Below are 23,338 nucleotides of genomic sequence, written 5' to 3'. Positions count from 1 at the left end.
TGCTTCCCTTCTCAGAACTGGCGCGTCTCCAGTCCTCACCCACGAACTCGCTTCTCTTTGGGTGGCCGGGCACATGGGACCCTACCTGGCATGGGGGCTTTGCAGAAAAATGATGTTCCTTTTGGGCAATGCTTTTCTGCTCTCCAATTTTAAGTGGAGACTGTGGCATTTGTTAGATAAAAATGACCAAACATTCTGAGCATTCCCCACCTTTTCATGTATTGATGTTACACAACAAAATCCACTAATTTCAAGTGTTCAATTTGATAAATTTTCCTATCTGCATATGATGTGACCATCACCACAGATACAGACCAGGCGCCTTGTGCCAAAGGGCTCCCTCTGACTCCCTTCACATCTGATTCCCTGCAGGTTCCCCTGGCTCCACACACCTATACATTTGCTTTCTGTCACACATCGCCTTTTCTGGCATTTTATCGATTTCTGATCATCTAACTCAACTTTGATGATTCTAATTTTATGGAAATTAGTCATAAGGCTCAAAATAGAGTATACTTAGATAAATGTACCATACACATTCAAAATAAAGTGAATCCTACCATCGTGGGATGTTCTATAAATGCCAATCAGGAGGAGGTGGCTGACAGCCTTTCAGATCTCCTATGTCTTTGCTGATTTTTTTGGTCTAGTTCTCTCAGTTGCTGAGGGAAGGATGCGAATCTCCAATAGAGACAGTGGGTGGATCTGTTTCATCAGCCCTGCCAATGTTCTTGTTACACGATTGTGGTGGTTTGAAGAAAATGGCCCCCAAAGGGAGTAGCACTCATGGGAGGTGTGGCCTTGTTGGAGGAAGTGTGTCACTGGGGGTGGGTGGGCTTTGAGGTCTCCTATGCTCAGGCTACACCCAGTGAGACAGACCACTTCTGGTTGTCTGCTGCCTGTCAAGATGTAGGACCCTCAGCTCCTTCTCTAGCACCATGTCTGCCTGCACGCCACCATGTCACACCACGATGATGATGGACTGAACCTCTGAAACTGTAATCCACCCCTATTGAATGTTTTTCCTTTATAAGAGTTGCTGTGGTCATGGTGTCTCTTCACTGCAATAGCAACCCTCACTAGGACAATGATTTTGAAGTGTGGTTATGAGTACATGCACATTTGCCACAGCCACACGTCACTTGGAACTAGATTTGCTTTGACATTTTTGTAGTAGCTACATTAGCTTCCTGCTCATTGGTTTGCAATAAATCTTTTCTTTCATTTACTTTCTTCCTCCTTTTTTATTGTTTTAGTTTATGTGTGTGAGTGTTTTTTTTAAAGATTTCTTTATTATTATGTATAGTGTTCTAGCTGCATGTCTGCCTGCAGGCCAGAAGAGGGCACCAGATCTCATTACAGATGGTTGTGAGCCACCATGTGGCTGCTGGGAGTTGAACTCAGGACCTCTGGAAGAGCAGTCAGTGCTTCTAACCACTGAGCCATCCCTCCAGCCCATGTATAATTGTTTTGTCCACAGGCATATGTGTGCGCCACTTGCACACCTGGTACCTGTGATGGCCAAAAGATAGTGTCAGATCCCCTGGAACTGGAGTCACAGAGGTTGTGAGTCTCCATGTGGTTGCTGGGAATTGAACCCGGGTCCTCTGGAAGAGCAGTCAATGCTCTTAACCACTGAGCCATCTTTCTAGGACCTCTTCCATTTACTTTCTTTCTTTTTCTTTTCTTCTTCTTCTTTTTTTTCCCCCAGCTTTTCGAGACAGGGTTTCTCTATGTAGCTTTGGAGCCTGTCCTGGAACTCACTCTGTAGCCCAGGTTGGCCTTGAACTCACAGAGATCTGCCTCCCAAGGGCTGGGATTAAAGGCATGCGCCACCACTGCCCGGCTCTTTTTTTTTTTTTTTTTTTCTTTCTTTCTTTCTTTCTTTCTTTCTTTCTTTCTTTCTTTCTTTCTTTCTTTCTTTCTTTCTTTCTCTCTCTCTCTCTCTCTCTCTCTCTCTCTCTCTCTCTCTCTCTCCTTTTTTAAAAAAACAATTTATTGATTTTTATTTTATGTACATTGGTGTTTTGCCTGCATATATGTGTGTGTAGATTCTGGATCCCCTGGAACTGGAATTACAGACAGTTGTGAGCTGCCACATCGGTGCTGGGAATTGAACCCGGGTCCTTTGGAAGAGCAGCCAGTGTTCTTAACCACTGAGCAATCTTTCCAGGTCTTCTTCCATTTACTTCCAGTTCTTATGGTTAAAGTCCATCCTCTGCAGATGGTTTATTGCTGTGTCTTCTTTCATCCAATCTGACAATGTTTCCTTTGGAAAGAGAGCTTGGGATATTACTGCTTAATGTAGTTATTACCTGTTGTCTAATTTTCAGTTTTCTTCCTTCCTTGGTGGGGGTGACAGTTGTATTACTTAAGTGTTCTTTAGGATATTACTTTTTTTGGTTGGCTTTTAAAGATATTATTTTAAGGGGCTGGAGAGATGGGTCAGAGGTTAGGAGTACTGGCTGCTCTTCCAGAGGTCCTGAGTTTAATTCTCAGCAACCACATGGTGGCTCACAATCATCTGTAATGAGATCTGGTGCCCTCTTCTGGCCTGCAGGCATACATGCAGGCAGAACATTATTACGTGGGGGCGCCGAGGGTGGCGTGGGTGGGGGTGTGAGTGTGTGCCACAGATGAATGCGAAGATCAGACAACTGTGAGGTAGTTCTCTGCTTCCATCCTCACATGGGGTCCAGGGATTGAACTCTGATTGCTGGGCTTCCACGGCAAGGCTCTGCCTACTAAACTATCTCACCGGCTTTTGGGTTCGTCATTTTGTATGATTTCATAGTGGTTGCTATAGACAACAAAGCAGATCTGTAACTTTTCAGTCTTCATAAAGAGGATAATGTACCACCTCATGTAAAATACACAACTCATAACCATATAGGACCATTCCCCTCCCCTCTTCCACACTATAGTTTTTAAAAATCTGCATCTATGAACATAATCAATCTTGAAAGATACAGTAGTACTTTTAGTTTTAGGAACCTATAGTTGGAATATAGATTTATAGGAATGGGTTGATTTAAGAAGAAAGAGCTAGCTGGCAAGCAGCTAAAGCCATAGGCCATACAGTCTGTAAATAATATAAGCCTCTGTGTGTTTACTTGGGTCCGAGAGGCTGTGGACCATGGGTGAAAGAGATTTGTCTGGACCATGGAGGGCCGGGTGGGACCTGAGAAACTTCTGGCTACAGGAACCTATACAGATTATAAGTAAAACTAGGAGAAGGGAAGGAAGACAGTGGATGAGAATATCAAGGAAAAACATGCAGTAATCTGGACAGTTATCACTTCTTGTAAATAGTCTTTAGTTTTTGAAAATCTGAATTTCCATCTGGCATCACTTCTGTTTGGCCCATAGAACTTTTTTTTTTTTTTTCGAGACAGGGTTTCTCTCTGTAGCTTTGCACCTTTCCTGGAACTCACTCGGTAGCCCAGGCTGGCCTTGAACTCACGGAGATCCGCCTGCCTCTGCCTCCCGAGTGCTGGGACTAAAGGCGTGCGCCACCACCGCGTGCCTGGCTCCAAAGAACTTCTTTATCATTACAGAGCAGCATTGCATCTAGCAGACTCCTTCACCTCACAGTGTCTTCACTTCGAGTTCACCCTTGAGGGCTCTCCTTACCTGACAGAGAATTCTGGGTTCACACTGTTTTCTTTAGCACTTTTAGGAATCTCCGAGGCCATGTGGTTACCCGTGAGAACAGGGATGGCAACTGTCCATCACTGCTGTCTGCTGGGTTGTGCGGTCTCTTCCTGGGTCTGCGTTACTGCTTGTCAACTATTCTGATGCCACTGTATCTTGACTTCGGTTCTCTCTGTTTACCTAACTGGTTGCTATTAGCATCTCCTATCTGCAAACCTCTGTCTTTCCCCTATTTGGGTCTTTGTGTAGTTTCTGTTGCTTGCCTGAGACATCTCATTTCTCTACTTAAATTTTCATGCATTGAAAACATGTGTCATCTATGAAAAAATGGAGAAGAGTTATTAGTAGTTACTTCAAAAAATCCTTGTCTGTAAGTTCTAACATCTGGTTCATCTTGGGGTTGAGCTTAATTGATTTTCTTTTATGTAGAGAATGTGTTCCATTTTCTTGATTCCTTGGATGTCAGGGAAATTTTGGATCGTATCCTGAATAAAATTAATGTTAGGTTGTGAGAGTCACCATATTTTGAGCAGGCTCTGGTTTCTGCCAGCCCTCCCCCATCATGAACTAGGACGTAAGAGCTGATTCTGCAGGTGTGGCTCAAGGTCCAGTCATGGTTGTGGGTAGCCGGCCGCAGGGGCTCCTCCTCCTCTTCTGCGATTCCTCCACAATTCTCAGTGTTTATAGACCTCATGTTCCCTGCCACATGTCCATGTGTTCCCCAGTTCTGCTGTGTGGGCATGGACTGCAGTTAGACTGGGCTTTCAAAAGGGTCCCGAGACAAGAACACAGCTTGCTATTTCCTCTCTTCCAATGGGATAGTCTGGCACTCCTTCCCGAGTTGGTGCCTGTATTCATCTTCTAGTCTCCAGGGGCTGCAGCTCTCAGTTTTACTTCAGATTTCTGCACCCCCACCCCTTTCTTCTGTGTAACAGTCCTGATTGTCCTAGAACTAGCTCTACAGACCAGGCAGGCCTCGAACTCACAGATCTGCCTGCCTCTACCTCCCGAGTGCTGGGATTAAAGGCATGTGCCACCACTGCCCAGCTAGCCCTTGGTTGTTTTAAGCTAATGTCTTATATACTGCTCAGGAACCAGGCAGACACTTGGAGGAACACAGTTTGGGACTCTTCTGGATGCCTTTCGGGATTCTACTACTCTGCTCAGCACGGGTTGATCTCTGTGGTTTCCCAGGCCAGGAAGTTCTTCATTAAGAGGCCTTCACTACCCTGCTGTGTGACTAGCTGGACTATACTTGGCTCCAGGCTAAAAGCTGTGGACACAGAAACACATAAAGCCTGTATCTCCCTTCTAAATGAGCGCAGACTCCAGGAGTCCACTTCACTCACTGGCCAGGTCCTCTGAGTAGTGACGGATTGAATTATTTGTTCAGACACTGTAGTGGTTTTCTGTGGGGGTTATCAACTGGCTGGTTCTCAGATCACCAACCCTGAGAGCAGAAACTTAGTTCTCAAGCTGATTCCAACCACGCAGCAAGGTTTATTGAGTGGCTCTTCTGCATAAGGCAGTGTACTGGAGAAGTCAGAACGGGGTTTAGAAACAGAAACACACCAAGGAACCCGAAATGAAGAGAAGTGCGACATACACATACATGTACACACAGGGAGGGGAGCAGGGGACACAAACAGTACAGATGGTCTGAAAGAAGGACTTGGAGACGAAGTGTTCTGTCTGGGCTTTCAGAGGCAGACAGGAAGCAGAACCCGAAAGCGTCCAAGTACTGCTTTCCCAACAGTGCCCAGCTCAGCGCACGCAGGAAAAGGATTCGGATGAGACGGGCGTGGCCAAGTGTGAGGGATAACGACAGTGGGTGACTATGTGGAGGGGTAAAGACAGTGGCCGACTGAGAGGCAAGCATGCCATGTTGACAAAATAAGAACTCTTAGACAAGCCGGGCGGTGGTGGCACATGCCTTTAACCCTAGCACTCGGGAGACAGAGATGGGCCAGCCTGGGCTACGGAGTGGGTTTGAGGACAGGCTCCAAAGCTACACAGGGAAACCCTGTCTCGAAAAACCAAAAAAAAAAAAAAAAAGAAGAAGAACTTTTAGACGATGTTAATGAAAGTATTAACTGAAGACAGCAATCGTGGGAAGCAGCTTACCACTGAACTGAACATATGCATACGCTCACTTCTGAGTATGTCACTGTCTATTAAGCATTGTTTTTAGTATAAAGAAATGTACAGCTTTTTGTACATGGGTCATATCCAACAACCCCTTAAATTAATTTACTGTCCTGGATCCCTTCAGATCCTGTGCACACTGGATCACTTTGTTTGCAGATGAAGATAGTTTTACTTCTTCACTTTCAATTGTCACCCCTCACCCCATCCCATCCCACCGCCCCAGGGTCTCCCTAGACCAGGCTGGTTCTGAACTGTGTGGCTGAGGATAATCCTCCCCTCCTGATTCTCAGTGCTGGGGTTTTATGTTGTGCTGGGGACTGAACCTAGGGCTTTGTGCATGCCAGGCATGTTCTCTCTACTGAGCTACACTGCCAGCCCCCTGTTGAAATCCGATTTTCATCATGATGATCTTAATGATCTCCTAGGATTTCTAATACAATGCTGAATAGATGTACCAAGAATACTTGCCTTGATCTTGATCATACAAGAATACATGCTGTCTTCCGTTACTATGCATGTATAATGTTAGTTGGAGGGGTTTCAAATATTCATTCACCAAGTGAGGATGTTCCCTTGTATTCCTAGTTTTTTGAGAAGTCTATCATGGGGACTAACAAACCTCTCTGTGGAGGTCAGGGAATACACAGTTCAGACCTCGTGAGCATAGAGCTTGCCACGACTTCATTTGGCCTCTTCAGTGCAAGCTATACTTCACTTCATAAATATGGCTCATCACATTAGATTTCTTTATATTCCTAAGACAAACGTCACTTGGTCACGGTATATAATCTTTTCTGTATGTTGATGGGTGCAGTTTGCTACTACTTAGAGACTTTTGAGTCTGTTCATGAGAGACACTCTTCTTGACTTTTTCAGAGGTCTTATCTTGTTTTGATTTTGAGGTAATGCTACTTCATTGAATAAAGACATTTTCATAAGTGTATGTTCGTTTTTATTCAGGCTAAAGTGAATCTGATTTCTTAGTGATATCTTCTTTGACTCATTAAAAGTGTGCTGTGTTTTTTCAAATATCTGGACATTCCCTCAATTATTTCATCGTTAATTCCTAATTTAGTTGGGTTGTGGTCAGTAAACATATTTGCATGACAAATGATTTTTTAAAGATTATTTTTGTTTTATGTGTACGAGTGTTTGTATGTATATATGTGCACCATGTGTGTGCCTGGTGCCTGTGAAGGTCAGAAGAGGGGGCTGGCTTCCCCAGAACTGGAGTAATAGATGGTTGTTTGCCATCATGTGGGTACTGGGAATTGAACCCAGGTCCTCTGCAAGAGCAACAAGTGCTTTTAACTGCTGAGCCGTCTCTCCAACCCCCCAATGTCAATTATTTCAAATTTAAAATCTGGAACTTATTTGATATGACCTGGCATAATCTTTCAAAGATTATAATGAAGCAAAGTGGTGCAGACTTGTAATCCCGGCACTAGGGAGACTGTGAATTCAAGGACACGCTGGTCTACACAGAGAGTTCCAAACCAGCCTAGGCTACAGAGTGAAACCTTGCTCCAAACAAATACATAAAACGATAGAGGATACGATATTCTGCCCTCCGCTGCCACTGGGTGGAGCATCTGCTGTCACTCAGCTTTGGCTGGGGGAGATGGTATTCTTGCTGTGATTGAGTTCCATTATTTTTGAATTATCTCTCTCTCTCTGTTTTTAGCTTTGTGAAATTTTGCTTCATTTATTGAACTTTTTCTATTTTGAGAAGTTTAAAGTTAGAAATAGAGAAAGGCTTGCCAACAGGAGAAAGGCTAGACTGCCAACGATTCAACACGGCAATGCCACTGCATCAGTGGGAAGAAGCATGTCGGGACACCATGAACGCCTCTCACAAATACAATGCTGAGTAAAAGGAGGTGCAAGGACGTGCCGGCTTGGCATGGCTCACCTCCAGGACAGCCAGGGCTACCCAGAGAAACCCAGTCTCGAAAAACAACAAAACAGACAGACAGACAAGTCGAGAGAGAGAGAGAGAGAGAGAGAGAGAGAGAGAGAGAGAGAGAGAGAGAGAGAGAGAGAGAGAGAGAGAGAGAGAAGGAGAAGGTGTAATGAGAGCATGGTGCACAATCACGGTTCCATTATGAGCAGCCCAAAGACAAAGCTACAGTGCTTGGGGACCCACAGATCTGGTGAAATGATGAGCCTCTCCCCCAGGTCCTTATTTCCAGGACAGGGCACACTAGGATTCCTAGGCAATGCTCAATTTCTTTCTTTCTTTTCTTTTTTCTTTCTTTCTTTCTTTCTTTCTTTCTTTCTTTCTTTCTTTCTTTCTTTCTTTCTTTCTTTCTTTCTTTCTTTCTTTCTTTCTTTCTTTCTTCCTTCCTTCCTTCCTTCCTTCCTTCCTTCCTTCCTTCCTTCCTTCCTTCCTTCCTTCCTTCCTTCTTTCTTTCTTTCTTTCTTTCTTTCTTTCTTTCTTCAGGACAGGGTTTCTCTGTAGCTTTGTGCCTTTCCTGGAACTCACTCTGTAGCCCAAGCTGGCCTCGAACTCACAGAGATCCAACTGGCTCTGCCTCCCGAGTGCTGGGATTAAAGGTGTGAGCCACCACCGCCTGGCTCAAATTCTTGATCTGAACAGTAATCACATAGTTTATCTTATAATTTTCCTTTAATGTATGTGCATATACGTATCCCTGTATTTTACAATCATCTGCACATGTGATTTCTCTCTTAAATAGTAAGAGGAATGCGGATGTAGCTTCATCTGTAAAGGGATCCTGTACAAGCACAAATCTGAGATCAGTCTCCAGAATCCTCTTGAGAAAACAGGGATATAAGGTGGTGTGTGCTTGTCATCCCAGGTGGGTAAGGACAGAAGGATCTAGGGGCTTGCTGGCCAGCCAGCCCAGCCTATGTGGTGAATTCCAGGCCAGTGGGAGACACTGCCTCAAAAGGAAGGTGGACATGCCAGAGGAACGGCACTCGAGGTCTGCCCTCTGCCCTCACACACATGCACACACACCTCTTTTCCACAATAGTAAGGAAAGAGAGGGTGCTACTGGTAGATGATTCTTTGACTATCTTTTAATGTATGCCATCACTAGACCAAGCTATCACTGTTGGGACTTAATAAACAGAAAGATAGATATAAAATACAGCCCTTCCGATTGCACTCCAAAGTTAGTGAACAACTGCATAAGCTGAGGGCAGACACAGGGACACTTGTCTGACGCCAGAGAAAAAAGGACTCCAGGTGCTTTTCACAACTGTTTTGGGGGAGCTGGAGAGATGGCTCAGTGGTTAAGAGCACTGGTTGCTCTTCCAGAGGATCCACAGGACAGCTTTCAATGTCTGTAACTCCAGTTCCAGGGGATCTGATGCCCTCTTCTGGCCTCCCTTGGGACCAGGCACATATACAGTGTACAGACATACACGCAGGCAAAACACCCACATATGTATAGTTAAAACACCAACAACTGTTTCGGGGTTTGGTAAGATGGCCAGTGGTAAAGCCACTTGTCAACCAATCCTGACAACCAGAGCACAACAAGGCCCAGCACCCACAGTTGGAGGCAGGGTGCCAACTAGTGAAAGCTGTCTTCTGATTCCCACACATGCATGCCCTGCCATGCTCAGGCCATCCCCAATGACAAATAAAGTAAAACTTTCCTGTTTTCAATGGGATAGGGTCATTTCCATTTCAAAGTACATCTATGTAACCTTCTTCATGAACAAAGGTCACTTTTGGATAGAAAGTAAGCTATCAAGTTCAGGATCAGGGTTACATATGGAATACCCAGGATGACAGTTACGCAGGGGGTACCCAGGGGGTACCCAGGACCAGGGTTAAGTAGGGGGTACCTTCAAGTGGAGAATGATGGTCTGTAGAGTCCAAAAAAGGGTCAAGGATTAGTAAATCCTGTGAAATGTTTACCCAAACTCATATTTTGAAGTGGGACTGGGTAAAAGATCATATCAGGCATGGTGACACATGCCTTTAGTTCCAGCACTCAGGAGGCAGAAGCAGGCAAGATCTCTTTGAGCTCCAGGCCAGCCTGGTTTATACTGCAAATTCCAGGACAGTCAGGGCCACATAACGGAGAGATTTTGTCTAAGCAAAACCAAACCAAACTATTATCTTTACAGTTTTAAAAACCTTCCCTACTCACTTTGGGTGGGTGGGAGGGATGCACACATGTGGGACCAGGGAACACCTTACAGGATCTAGTTCTCTCCCTTACAAGTGGATCCCAGGGTTGGGCAAGTTTGTTGGCAAGTATCTTTACCAAATAAGCCATTTTACTGTCCCCGTATCATTAAAGTTTTCCAAACACATTTAGTTTTTAGCGGGTTGAGTGTGTAGTCTCTGAACTGCTAGGCAAAAGTTCTATGAGCTAGTCAACTGTCCCACACCGACCGGTGGCATCACTGATATTCAAATTCCTCAAAGAACAAGGCTAGACTTCAGGGCCCCAAATCTCCTAAAACCTACAAATTCAGTTCCAAGAAGTATAAGTGAAACGGTCTGGCAGATGTTTACTGGCATCACTGCTGGATTATCTGTGTCGATTGCTGTCACCTTCAACTTGCTGGGAATGAAAATCACTGTAAGGAAAGTGGCCTCAACCCCAAATGATCAGTTTCGCTCTGTGTAAGGCACCGCATTGCTGTGTGAGTACTGGACCTTTGCCTTTCTGCCCTCTAAGGTCACACCCCTTCCAAAGTTTTCAGAAGGTCTTGAGCTGGAAGGATGCTTAGGTAAGAACTCTTTGGGGAGACGTGCGCCTGGGTATCAGTGAGCTTGGGAGGGCGAAGCAGGAGGATCATGAGTTTAAAGCCAGCCTAACTGAGGTAGTGTGTTAGTTACAGGCCAGCCCAGGCTACACGATGAAATCACGTGTCAAAAAAACCACAAAAGAAAAACAAATAAAGAGGAGGAGGGGGAGAAGGGAAGGAGGGAGGAGGAAGAGGAAGAGGGGAGGGGGAGGAGGAGAAGGGGAGGAGGAGAAGGGGAGGAGGGAGGAGGAGAAGGGGAAGAGGGAGGGAGGAGGAAAAGAGGAGGGGAAGGGGAGGAGGGAGGAGGAGGAGGAGAAGGGTACACCTATGTGTGAAGGCAGGATAACAACTTTGGGTGTTGTTCCTTAAACCTAGCTAGCTGCCCCGACCCCTCCCTTCCTCCCTGTGTGTGTGTGTGTGTGTGTGTGTGTGTGTGTGTGTGTGTGTGTGTGTGCATGCATGCACATGTGCATGTACACAGAGGCCACAGGAGGATTCTGGGTATCCTGCTCTGCCCCTCTCTGCCCTGTTCCCTTCAGACAGGGTCTCTCTTTGAACCCAGAGCTCGGTTGGCAGCCAGTGAGCCTGGCAAGCCTGCTGTCTCCCTACCCGCACAGCTGTGGGCTTACAGGCGTGAGCATGCAACTGTGCTCAGCTTTTCCATGGGTTCTGGGGATCTGCATGCAGGTTCTCACACATGTCCTGCAAAAGTGCTCTTTATCCACTGAGGCACCCCCCCCCTCCATGTACCTTATAATTTGAAAGTGTTTTCACTGGTCTAGAACTTACTAAGTAGGGTAGGGCTGCTGTGGAATAATCCTTCTGCACACTGTGTGAATTTATGTAGCTATGATTGGTTCAATAAACAAGTTGACTGGCCAAATAGCTGAACAGGATAAAGTTAGGTGGGAAAGCCAAACTGAGAATGCTGGGATGAGGAAGGGGCAGTCAGGGGAGATGCCAGTCAGCCACCGAGGAAGCAGGATGTGTAGTAAATAAGGTAACAAGCCATGAGCCATGTGGCAAAGCATAGATAAGAAATATGGGTTAATTTAAATGTAAGAGTTAGGTAGTAACAAGCCTGAGCTATTGGCTGAGCATTTGTAAATAGCATTAAGCCTCTGAGTGATTATTTGAGAGTGGCTGCAGGACAGGAAAACTCCACCTACTTAGGTTAGGCTGGCAAACGCTAGGGATCCTCCTGTCTGTTTTCTTAGCACTGGGTTTCTAAGCATGTACTACCACGCCTGGCTTTTTATGTGGATTCTAGGGATTGAACTCATGTAAACTGCAAGTACTTCCTTGACTGAGCCATTCCCACCAATTTGCTTCTTTCTAAGTGTGCAGGAATGGTGAGGTGAAGAGCTGTGGCATCTCCCAAATGTGGTGTATATGCATGTAACCAGATGTGGTTGCTGGGAATTGAACTTGAGTCTTCTGCAAGAGCAGTACCAGGCCACAGATCTGGATGGAGCCCAAGGATCTGCATTTTTGAACATGTTCTTGGAGGATGGTGATACCCCTTTCCCACTCTAAGGGCCACAGTTTGAAACCATTCACTTAATGCATGAATTTTTAAAACTCTAAGACATTAAAGAGCAGTTAATCATTAAGTCAATTTAGTAGGCCTAGCCAGCAATTAAAAAAGATACAGGATCATGAGCCCATCATACTCAGTGAGTATTTGTTTTAGTTGTATGAAAATGTATATATTGCTACCCATGGTGGAAATGTGTGTGTGTGTGTGTGTGTGTGTGTGTGTGTGCGCGCGCGTGCGCGCGCAACTGGGAATGACAGTCAAAAAGTTTGAAAGGTAGCTGGGCAGTGGTGACGCATACACTAGGGAGGTAGAGGCAGGCAGATCTCTGTGAGTTCGAGGCCAGCCTGGTCTACAGAGTGAGAACCAGGTCAGCCAGGGCTACACAGAGAAACCCTGTCTCGAAAAACAAAAAGTTTGGAAGGCACTAGTTTAACGACTTTATTGTGTCATTAAGTGAGAAAAGCTACACTGACTCGGCAGGGGATTTATGAGTCCAGTTGTTTCCACTGGACACTAAGTAAACGTGCCTTGGACCGTCTCTCACAGATTTCCTTTGCCTAGATTTCTTCTTTCACCTTTGTAAACCTCACTTTCCTTCAAGGTAGATGAGGTGGAGCCCAGGTCTCTCCTTAACTCCCCCTGACTAGTCCAGTCACGTCTTCCTTCTGTAACTTACCCTCTCGGCCATCTACTTGACAAACAGGGTGAACTGCTCTTTGGTTAGCTACCTCTGCAGGGTGTACCCTTCCTCTCCTGAGGCCTGGGTGATGCTGTATGTGCCTTTGTTCTCTCAAAGATGTCCGGCAATACTGTGCTCAAGTGGGGTACAATAACCACAGTTAAGTGACAATGTACTATCTGGACGTTACAGGAATCGGTGATCTCACAGAGGTGACATTTGGGGAAGAGAAGGAGGAGGTTCCCAATAAGAGAAAGGGGAAGTTGTAAAATTCCATATTGAAAGTCTATAAAATATGTTCCATAAGCATGCACATGCATACACTCAGGCAAAATCCTTACACATAAAATAAAATGAAAAAATCTAATAAAAAACCCTCCAGACAAATTAATCTTTTTTTGATGTGTGTATGTAACTCCTTATGCAATTAATGACAACAATGAAAATATTCTAAAAATTACATTTAAGAATGAAGGCTTTAAAAGTCCTTTACGGGCTGGGGAGAGAGCTCTGTGGGTAACGAGCTTGCTGTATAAGCCTGATGAACTGGGTCCAGGTCTCCAGACCCAGGAGAAGGCTGGACACAGAGGTGCAAGGGAGGTGGGAGGCAGAGAGGCACCAGGACCTCAGGGCAGGTCACTGGGTACGCACATCAGCGGATAACGAGGAGACCCCGTCTCAAACGGGGAAGATGGCAGTCAAGGAGCGACACCTGAGGTTGGCCTCTGACCTCCACACACGCACTGTGGCACACTCACACCCACACCCGCACCCACAGACTAATAAAAGTTCCCCCACCACTCAAAATACTTCATTTAGTGTGAGCTGGTTGTTACTTTTAATTATTATGATTTATCAAGTTATTCCACAATTTCCTATTTGCACTAAAAGAGAGAGTTATCTTTTTATTAAATTTTCTGTGAAAACAGGACCTAATTTTCACATGATACACATGGTAACATTCTTAATCGTCCAGCAACACAGATAATTAACTGAGCCCATGAAAAGGGGGAACCAGGAACCTCATCTCTCATGTATGAGGTGAACACACGTGGGACCGGATGATTTACGTTCCACTCCCACGTCACTCAAACTGCTCTCAGTCAGTGAAATGGGAGCCAGGACCCTGCTGTGCTGTGGGTACAGAAGTCTGCAAGAGCTTCCAGCCATGGCTACTTGTGCAGCTTGCGAAGGACATGCTAATGTTGTTCCTGCCAAACCCGAGACAAGAAACAAGCAAAAGGGTTCAGAGCTGTTCCTTAGTCTCTTGGTTAAGCACGAAGGTCTGGAAAACAAGATGACCCAGGGCTGCCTTTCCCAGACTGCATGGAAAACCAGTAAAAAGAGAATGTTTAGATTGATATTAATACTATTTACTTTGAACAGCCCAGTTGTTTAACTGCATAGACAAATTTAGCCAATGAGTATACATTCCCACACAGACTATTATGCAAATATTTTAGAAGACTATGTCAAATAATAATTGATTGAAAACTACTTTATTTGGTTCACTGTCAATTACTGTGCCACAGGCTTCTAGATCTTAATGTTTGCTTCTCCAAAGTTGGAAGAATAATTCTACAAATTGAGTTTTTATTCTTCAGTGATGGCAAATGTCAAAATGTCAGGCTCATCTGCTTAGCTGATGAGTAAATTCATGAATTTTATGATTCTCTTAAGCCAAGGTAGTAAAAAAGCCGCAATGTAGTGTTTTAATATATATGATAAATCGCTATGTAGACACTTCCACACTTCCATATAAAGACATGGAGCTTATTAAAATAGTATTTCCAATTTGAAATCCATTCCTACAAACCCATCACATATATAAAGCTATCATTATACACCACTATTATGTTAATATATACAAGCAAACTACCCTGAATGACTCTTAACCACACTCATGTGATATACTAACACTATTCAACACACAGCTTTCCCAATCAACTTCAGATACTGTAGTATACTGTGAATTAAATTCTCGACATTTTATGTGATTTAATTTAATATAAACACCCAACTCCCTCCCCAAAATGATTAAAATAATTGAGGCAAGGCTTGGTTTAAGGCTAAACAGCCTTCCCCACCCCGAGTAACATCTGTGGCAATGACAGGTTCTCATTTAGATCAACAGAGCATGACCCACTTCAGCTTCTCGTCTACACGGTGATGGATTGTTTTGTTTTCTGTTTTTAACCTGAACCATCCATCTTCCAACCTCTACAGCCACTGACTGCAGTGGCAAGCTGAGCCCAGGGGTACAATTTTTTTTTCCATGTTCCAGAACAAAACTACCTGTCTGACTTAAAGGATTTACTCGTGACCTTGACCTTACTAGTATATTACTCTAAGCAAGGGTTCACGTCTCTGGGACCCCCACAAATCTCTGCTGGCCAAAACCATGAAGAAGGCTGCATTTCCATGTACATGTGACTGTCTCAAAGAACCATTTCTTCTTGAGTACACTACAATAAAAAGACAATGCATCCACATCCGAGTGTGTGGCCTGCACACTGTAATTCATTTTGTGCTAAGGTCAATACTATAGGTCAACCTTCACTATTTTCTATGGACCGCGGAAGGGTCCTTGGGCAGAGTGTTCATTAAAGGAACTAGAAAACAAATGGGCATCACAGCAAGGACAAAGGACAGAGGCGGTGAGGGCGAAGTGAAAGAACACAGGAGTGAAGGCACCTGAACCACAGCATGGCACAGAGCACGAGCTCTTACTGGAGGAGAGGGAGGAGGAAAGGAAGGTGCAGAGAAGGCTGTCTGCAAAAGGTGGCCCAGCCCCCAGCGGGTCTGCACTGCCGCCGAAGATACAAGACTAATCCACAGCACCGCACAGACCCAAAAAGTACTCAGAGTAAGGTGGGGCGTGTCAAAGGACAGCCAAGTCAACCCCAGGAGCCCACTGCCAAAGCTAGAACAATCTGGGCAAAAATAAATAAATGTCAGCACTGAACGAGAACCTACAGAGGGAACTACAAAGTCTTCACTTGGCAAGCACCACAATGGGAAGTTCCTCATGGTGTGGCCAGACCTACGGATGGATGGTCAAATCAGTGGCCAAACTCTGAGGAGAAACAAGGTACCAGTAAAGGTGTCAAGTGTCACTCCCAAGATGTTTAACATTTACAATAGACCAAATGGTCCCGCTTCACTGGAGAAGCCTGGAGATGCCAAACAACATCTCCAGAAAAAGAGACCTGCAGACACCACACACCCGACCACGCTGCACCAGGGCAGTATGCTTCTGGGGTCTTGGCCAAATATGAACAGCTTCAACAGAATCAGGAGATTCTGTTGAAAATCAGAAAAACCCGAAGACAACCGAGGTGACCGGGACCTGTCAGAAACGTCATGAGCAAGGAAAGAAAGAGAAGAGGAGGATGGAGGAGGAGCCTGAGATGCAGCAGTTAACAGTGTGGGTCCTGCAGTGGGGTGGCGAAGGGCACGCTTCCATCAGCCACTGCTTCCTAAAACAGCATCTGTTTGACACTTTTAGCTTACTGTGTCTTCCCCACAGCCGTGAGCTCCGTGTGAGCAGGGTGTGTTAGTCTCGTCCTCTGCTGTGTTCAGGATAGTGCCAGAACAGAGAGAGACAGCTACAGACATTCGAATGTCGGAAGATGGCGGAATAAGAATTTGAAGCCGTAATCCCAGCACTCGGGAGGCAGAGGCAAGCAGATCTCTGTGAGTTCGAGGCCAGCCTGGGATACAGAGTGAGTTCCAGGAGAGGCTCCAAAGCTACACAGAGAAACCCTGTCTCGAAAAACCAAAAGAAAAGAAAAAAATCTGAAAGACTTATAAATCTTGGGATTGGGGATTTCGTTCAGTGGTAGAGCGCTTGCCTAGCAAGGCCCTGGGTTCCGTCCTCAGCTCCAAAAAAAAAAAAAAAAAGAATTTGAAAAGCTTGTCTGAAGGCACAGTATTTTTGATCCCTCGACCCCCAGATGCTAAGAAGCCCATTTCCGCCCCCCCCCCCCCCCCCCCGGTACATAACATGGGCTGTTCCCCCCTCCACTCAGTTCATGGACTGAGCTAGGCATCAGGGGCTGCAGATGAGCAACACGTCCTGTTCTCAAGAGTGAGAAAGACGTCAAACACCCAATACAGGACAGAAGAGGACAAGACACAGGGATAAAGGGCTCTGGGCATTTTAAGGAGAGAGACATATGTGGATGGAAGAACGAAAGGAAAGTCTTCACAAATCCTCTGAAATTCAGCCGGGCCTTTGGGGATGATGCTCAGGGTCTGGATAAGGAAAGGCCCAGGCAACAGGGTGGGGAGGGGGGGGGGCGGCAGAGGCACAGCAGATGACAGGGAGCTGCACACCCCGACGAGTGAGCTGCAGAAGCAAATCCACAAAGGGAGGCCACAGAAGGACACAGATGCAGAGTTGTCTGCAGCCGGGGGTGGCGGTGGGGGCAGGACGCTGGGAGAGGAGGGCACCGTGAGCTGTCTAGAATCCCAGAGTAAGAACTTCAGACTTTATCTGCGGGCAACGGGGCACCGCTCTGCAAAACTCACCATGGAAGGAAAAACAGCCAAATTCTGGACTCTAATCACGAGAAATCTGTGGTACAATTCTGTGCAGCTTTCCATCAGAAGACTTTGTCTGTGCACATGGTAAGTGCAAGCATATGTGCTTGTGTGTGTTCATGTGTGTACATACGTGTGTGTGGAGGCCAGAGGTATCAGGTGTCTTCCTTAATTGTTTTCTACCTTATTATTTTGTGTGTGTGTGTGTGTGTGTGTGTGTGTGTGTGTATGTACACACATGTGTGTTGCTGGCATCAGGAGTCTTTAGGAGTCTTGTCCCTCTGCTCTCCATTTTATTTTATTTTATTTTATTTTTTTTTTGCTTTTTTTTTTTTTTTTTTGGTTTTTCAAGACAGGGTTTCTCTGTGTAGCTTTGCGCCTTTCCTGGAACTCACTTGGTAGCCCAGGCTGGCCTCGAACTCACAGAGATCCACCTGGCTCTGCCTCCCGAGTGCTGTCTCCATTTTATTTGTGAAGCAGGTCTCTCAACCGAACCCAGAGCTCACAGACTCAGCTGGATTAGCCAGCTAGCTTGCTCTAGGGATGCTGGATTGACACCTTGTGAATGCTGTCACTTCCATGCCCAGCCGACATGTACTTAAGTCCTGGAGACTGGAACTCCCCTCCTCACACTGGGACAGTAAGTGCTTTCTCAAGTGAGCCATCTCCCCAGTCCCTCCATCGTATTTTTGAGACAGGGTCTCTTGTTGAACCTGGTGTAGCAGGCTTTCTTTTGGGCCACCAACCAGCTCCCAAATAAAGACACCAAGACTTATTAGTTACAAATGCTTGTTTCTTGCTAGCTCTTATAACTCAACTTAACCTGTTTCTTCATCTATGTTTTGCTTTGGGTCTTTTTTACCTTTATTTCATTTTGTATATCCTACTCTCCGTGTCTGTCTGTCTGTCTGTCCCTGGGCATCTTTCTTCCTTGCTCTCTCATTTTCTATTGTTCTCCCTCAAGCCTAGATTCCTCCTTCTACTTATTCTCTCTGCCCACCAGCCCGGCCTATCCCTCTATTCCCTTGCTATTGGCTGCTCAGCTTTTTTATTACAACAATCAGGTGCCTTAGGCAGGCAAAGCAACACATCTTTACATCATTAAAAAAAATGCAGCATAAACAAATATAACACATCTTTGCCTAAAGTCATATTCCACAACCACCTGAACTAGCTAACGATGGGCTGCAGGGACCCTCCTTTCTCCACTGTCCCAGCACTGGGGTGGTGAATGTGTGCCTCTGAGCCCAGCTCTTTACATGGGTGCTATGGATCTTCATGCCTGTGCGGCAAGCAGTTTACCAAAGGAGCCGCCCCCAAGCTCCTATGGACTTCTTTTAACCCACCTCTCCTGTGCCCTTGGATTACACGATGTTCTTATATTTGCTCCCAGACTTTGCTGCAGGTATTCTCTTGGTCCAATTTCCACCCCAAAGATGAAATGCCTGACTCTTCTATGATATAATACTTGCAGTGGTCGGACACTGTATCTCCTGGGATCCTCTCTTCCTCGGGTTCTATACAACCTCCTCCTCACCACACGTGATATACAGCCTCTGTACTGTAACCTCACCTGCTTCTCTGGCTCACATTTGGGCTTACTAACAATGTTAGCTAACCATGATCTCAGACTAACCCTAACTTATGAGTACTCTTCATCACAGCCCAGGCAAGCAGAGTAAAATATCACTGGAGAAAGGCTGCTTTGTTAATGCGTGTTGCTGGACCCAGCTCTGCACTTGAACACTACTCAGTGTCCTGAGGTCTTAGCTGCTTCACCTAGAAAGCTGGGGTGACAACAGGATCAGTTCATTGCTATACACGCTGGGAAAAATATCTTACAGCATTACTATTTATTGTAGAATTTAAGTTGTAAAATTTACTGACAAGTTACATTTGCCAGAATTTTGAGAAACAGTGTCAAAAGATTAAAAAGGCTGGCACGGTATGGAAGAAATCAGTACAGAGACTGTATTAGAAAAACTGGAAATAGATCTAGTATGCCAGTCAGTCTTACGTCAACTCGACACAAGCTAGAGTCAACTGGGAAGAAGGACTCTCAGTTGAGAAAGTGTCTCCAGAGGACTGGCCTGTGGTAAGCTGGGGCATGTTTCTTTACTGATGATTGATGTGAGAGGGCCCAGTTCCCTGTGGGGGTGCCATTCTTAGGCTGGCTAGTCCTGTGTTTGTCCTGGGTTCTGTAAAAAATTGATCAAGGTATGAAGAGCAAGCCAGTAAGCAGCACTCCTCCATGGCATCTGCATCAGCTCTGGCTTCCAGGTTTCTGCCCGGCTTGAGATCCTGTTCTGACTTCCTTGGATGATGGGATATAAGCTGTAAGATGAAATAAACCCTTTCTTCCGAGGTGCTTTTTGGTAATTTTTTTTTTTTTTTTGGTTTTTCGAGACAGGGTTTCTCTGTGTAGCTTTGCGCCTTTCCTGGAACTCACTTGGTAGCCCGGGCTGGCCTCGAACTCACAGAGATCCGCCTGGCTCTGCCTCCTGAGTGCTGGGATTAAAGGCGTGCGCCACCAACGCCCGGCAAGTAATTGTTTTTTTTTTTTTATCACAGCAATAGAAACCCAATCAAGACATCCAGCAATCCTAGTATTGGATATATATCTAAAATAAACCACTCCATTTTCCTGTCTGCCTCACTCTTCACAATAGCCATGAAGTGGAATCATCCCAGGGGGTGTGGATGAGTAAATGGATAAGGAAATGTAGTACACACACAATGGAATAGTACTCAACTGTGAACAATTCTGCCATCTACAGCAACATGGATGGGAGATGGAAATCAGTCAGGCACACAAAGACAAACATCGTATGTTCTCACTTAGATGTGGAAGAACAACGCTGATCTATCTCAGACAAGCAGAGTGCAGAAGAGTGATTCCAGAGCCCAGCCGGGGTGTGCGGCAGGAGGCTGGTTTATGGAAACAGGAGGTGAACAACTTTTAGCACAGTAGAACTACTGTGGTTGGCACTAATCAAGTGACTATTTCATAACAGCTGAAGCGAGAGTTTTTGGATGTCCCTACAATAAATAGCAAATGTCTGAGATGACGGATATACCACTACCCTGATCTGACCCCACACACCAACACTTGCATTAAAATGTAAATACGCACATTTACTTGTCAAATAAAAAAATACAGTAAAAATGAAAAAAAAAAAGGGAGGCTAGTACCTCTTTCGCTATTCATTTCCTCATCTTGGGCTTCAATTTTGTTTAAAGGACATACTCAACCAACTCACCGCGGGGGACAGCGGCAAAGCCGTATTGAGAAGGGGAGGATGCATAAGTAGTAATCGTGTCCCCTCTTTCTGGACTGAAGACCCCAGGTTGTTCCCTGCCTCCCAGGATTCAAGTTCCTCCCAGCACAGTCCGCGGCTGTCTGAGCAGGCTCAGATTGCTCCCTCTGCCTCTTACACACAGTCCGCGGAATGGCTAGCCGCTTCTCACGATGCGTCACCAGTGTCTTTGGACACTGTCCGTGGGTCACTGACTCCTCTCTTTCCCCTTCATGCTATCCCGTGGGGCAATGGCTGAGAGCCTGGTGTGGCAATGGAGGTGGTACGTGCATACCCCGAAGGACACAGGAAATCCAGGTCTAGCGCCAGCGGTGGGCAGGCCTGCGGACTTCAGCGGAAGCCTTGCCAGCTGCTCCTGGATGCCCACCCTGATGCACCACCACCACACTGCTGGGGATGGCCTTGCAGCTTCTGTGGTTTCCCTTCACTGTGCGTTTCTGAGACTTTGAGTTCTTCACATTCAATCATTATCTCCTGAAATCAGGAGTTTTACTTCTCTGACTGGTTTGGTAGGGTGAACAGAAGCTCTACTCATGTCAATCAAGTACATCCAACTTCCTGAGAGCCACAGCACAGGGAAGCTGTGACATCATAGCCAACACCACCGAAGTGCTCCAGAGCTTTCCAGAGCTTTCCGTGAGCCGCTGCAAACTTCAGCATCGCTGGGGGCCACTGACGACCTCAGTCACCCACTGCAAGACAGGCTCTAGTCTGGATACAGAATGTTCTCCAGAGGCCCAGACATTAAGGACTTGGTGTCCTGCTCATGGAGCAGCTAAGCATTTAGTGGAAGCGTTGAGAGGGAATGGGTAGGTTTGTGGGTCACTGGGGAACTCTCCAGCCCTAGTTCTTTCCTCTTCCGTTCCTGAGCTCTGAACTAGGCCTGGAATTTTGTTTTGTCACAAGCTTCTGTCATAACATGCTGTCTCAAGACTGGCCCAAAGCACTTGGGCCAACTGATTCACAGGGTGAAACTACCACAACAAATCTCTCTTTGCCAGTTGATTCCTTCAGGCATTGCGTTACAGTAATGAAAAGCTGACTAACACTGCTGGTGGAGGCCGGAGGCTGTCTCTAGAGAACAGCCTCTCCAAATCTCCAGCAACTGTGGCATCATGGGGAGAAGAGGATTCTGGGAAATACAACGACCTTAAATCTCCTCTGTAGCCTGGAGGAGACCGGAGAGGAGGCTAGGGATGTAGATCTGGAAATGCCCTTCTTATATCTGTTTACATGAAACCATTAGCAACTGGGTGGGCAACAGTTTTGTTTAATTTCTACCCTCTTGAGCAATTCTTCCTTGTTACGAGCTACATACACTTTCAGCAAAATGTCTTGCTTTTTTAGCTTATAGATCTTACTGTGTTCTCTGCTACCATAAACTGAAAAGTAAATTGTCGTCTTTGACATATAAACTATCCTCACCTTTAGAGTTTCTTGTATTTTCTGAGAGAGAAAAGCTATCATCACAAATCTAAGTTTTAGTGCTCATGAGATGACTTAAGCTACCACACCAGGCTCCAGGCAGTGGTTCTCAACCTGTGGGTCATGACCCCCTTGGGGGGGATCAAATGACCCTATCTTAGGGGTCACCTAAGACCATATGAAAACAGATATTTACACTACAGTTCATAACAGTAACCAAATTATAGTTAGGAAGTAGCAACAAAAATAACTTACGGTTGGGGTTCACCACAACACAAGGAACTGTACTGAAGGGCTGCAGCACTAGGAAGACTGAGAACCACTGCTCTAAGGGATCAGGTGTGAGGTGTGGACTTGCGCCCATGAGTTCACCTCGAGTGCCTCTGCCATACAAACACCACGTATTTTCTCAAATGCAGTATTTCCCCTGTTTCCATGAAGTACTTTTCATTACTGTATGAAGGCATACAGCAAGCAGTGTATGGATCTCAAGCAAGGGCTCTGGAGCCAGACTGCCTGGGCCTGACTCAGCTCAACCACTCTCTAGTTTAGTCCTCTGGGTAAACTAGTCCTCTGGGTAAACTAACCTTCCTATGCTGGCTTCCTCCCCTGATGACTTCAGCTGCTGACACTAGCTACTTGAGAAGGGGACTGAATGAGGGAGACACTCAGATGCTGAGGCCCAGAACGACATGGGGAGGCACTCACAAGCGTCAGGCCCCACAGTAACTGGCATCACCACCGCCTCCACCTTCCCATTAGCCTTTGGTGAGGTTTGTATGATTCAATTTGTTTGACTGGATTAAAAACATATGTGTTAACATCAGAGTTGCTCATGGGGTATGCAGGGGTTACTCATGGGATACTCAGTGGTGTCAAAGCATATTTGGCTGTTCTCTGAACTGCAGTTTGGTATCGGATAGAGCAGAGCAAATATTCGGTCTCTCTGACCTATGAGTACGGGGTAAGCGGCATGATTCTGAGTACAGCTAGATGCTGACGCGCGCATAAATGATCAATAGCCAGGGGCGGCAGACACGTCTTCAGCCGGCTTACCTTTAGTCTGTCCTTGGGCAGTGCCACAACCCCTTGTTTAATGATTTCCAAGACTCTTTCCACTGACAGCTCAGCTCCAGCCTGTAGCAGCCTTGAGCTAAAGAAGGAGATCACCTGTAATGAAAAAGCCGTGTAAAGAAAAGATTATTTTTATTTTATGTGTTTGCCTGTATGTATATATGTGTACTCCCTGCACGCCTGGTGTCCACAGAGGTCACAAGAGGGGGTCAGAGCCCC

General features: G+C 45.8%; 1 protein-coding gene across 6 annotated transcripts in view; it reads right to left on the bottom strand.

Moving 5' to 3' along the window:
* Positions 1–23,338, bottom strand: part of Dym (dymeclin) — a 283,454-nt gene that overhangs the window by 27,703 nt on the left and 232,413 nt on the right. For all 6 annotated transcript variants that reach the window (XM_076555514.1, XM_076555516.1, XM_015992663.3 and 3 more), the window contains one exon: positions 23,102–23,215. In XM_076555514.1, the coding sequence (XP_076411629.1) occupies positions 23,102–23,215 (114 nt within the window). The remainder of the gene's footprint in view (positions 1–23,101; positions 23,216–23,338) is intronic.

Source organism: Peromyscus maniculatus, chromosome 19 (genome assembly GCF_049852395.1).
Source record: "Peromyscus maniculatus bairdii isolate BWxNUB_F1_BW_parent chromosome 19, HU_Pman_BW_mat_3.1, whole genome shotgun sequence".
In the NCBI taxonomy this organism is placed as follows: Eukaryota; Metazoa; Chordata; class Mammalia; order Rodentia; family Cricetidae; genus Peromyscus; species Peromyscus maniculatus.
This window is presented reverse-complemented; position numbering and strand designations above follow the sequence as displayed.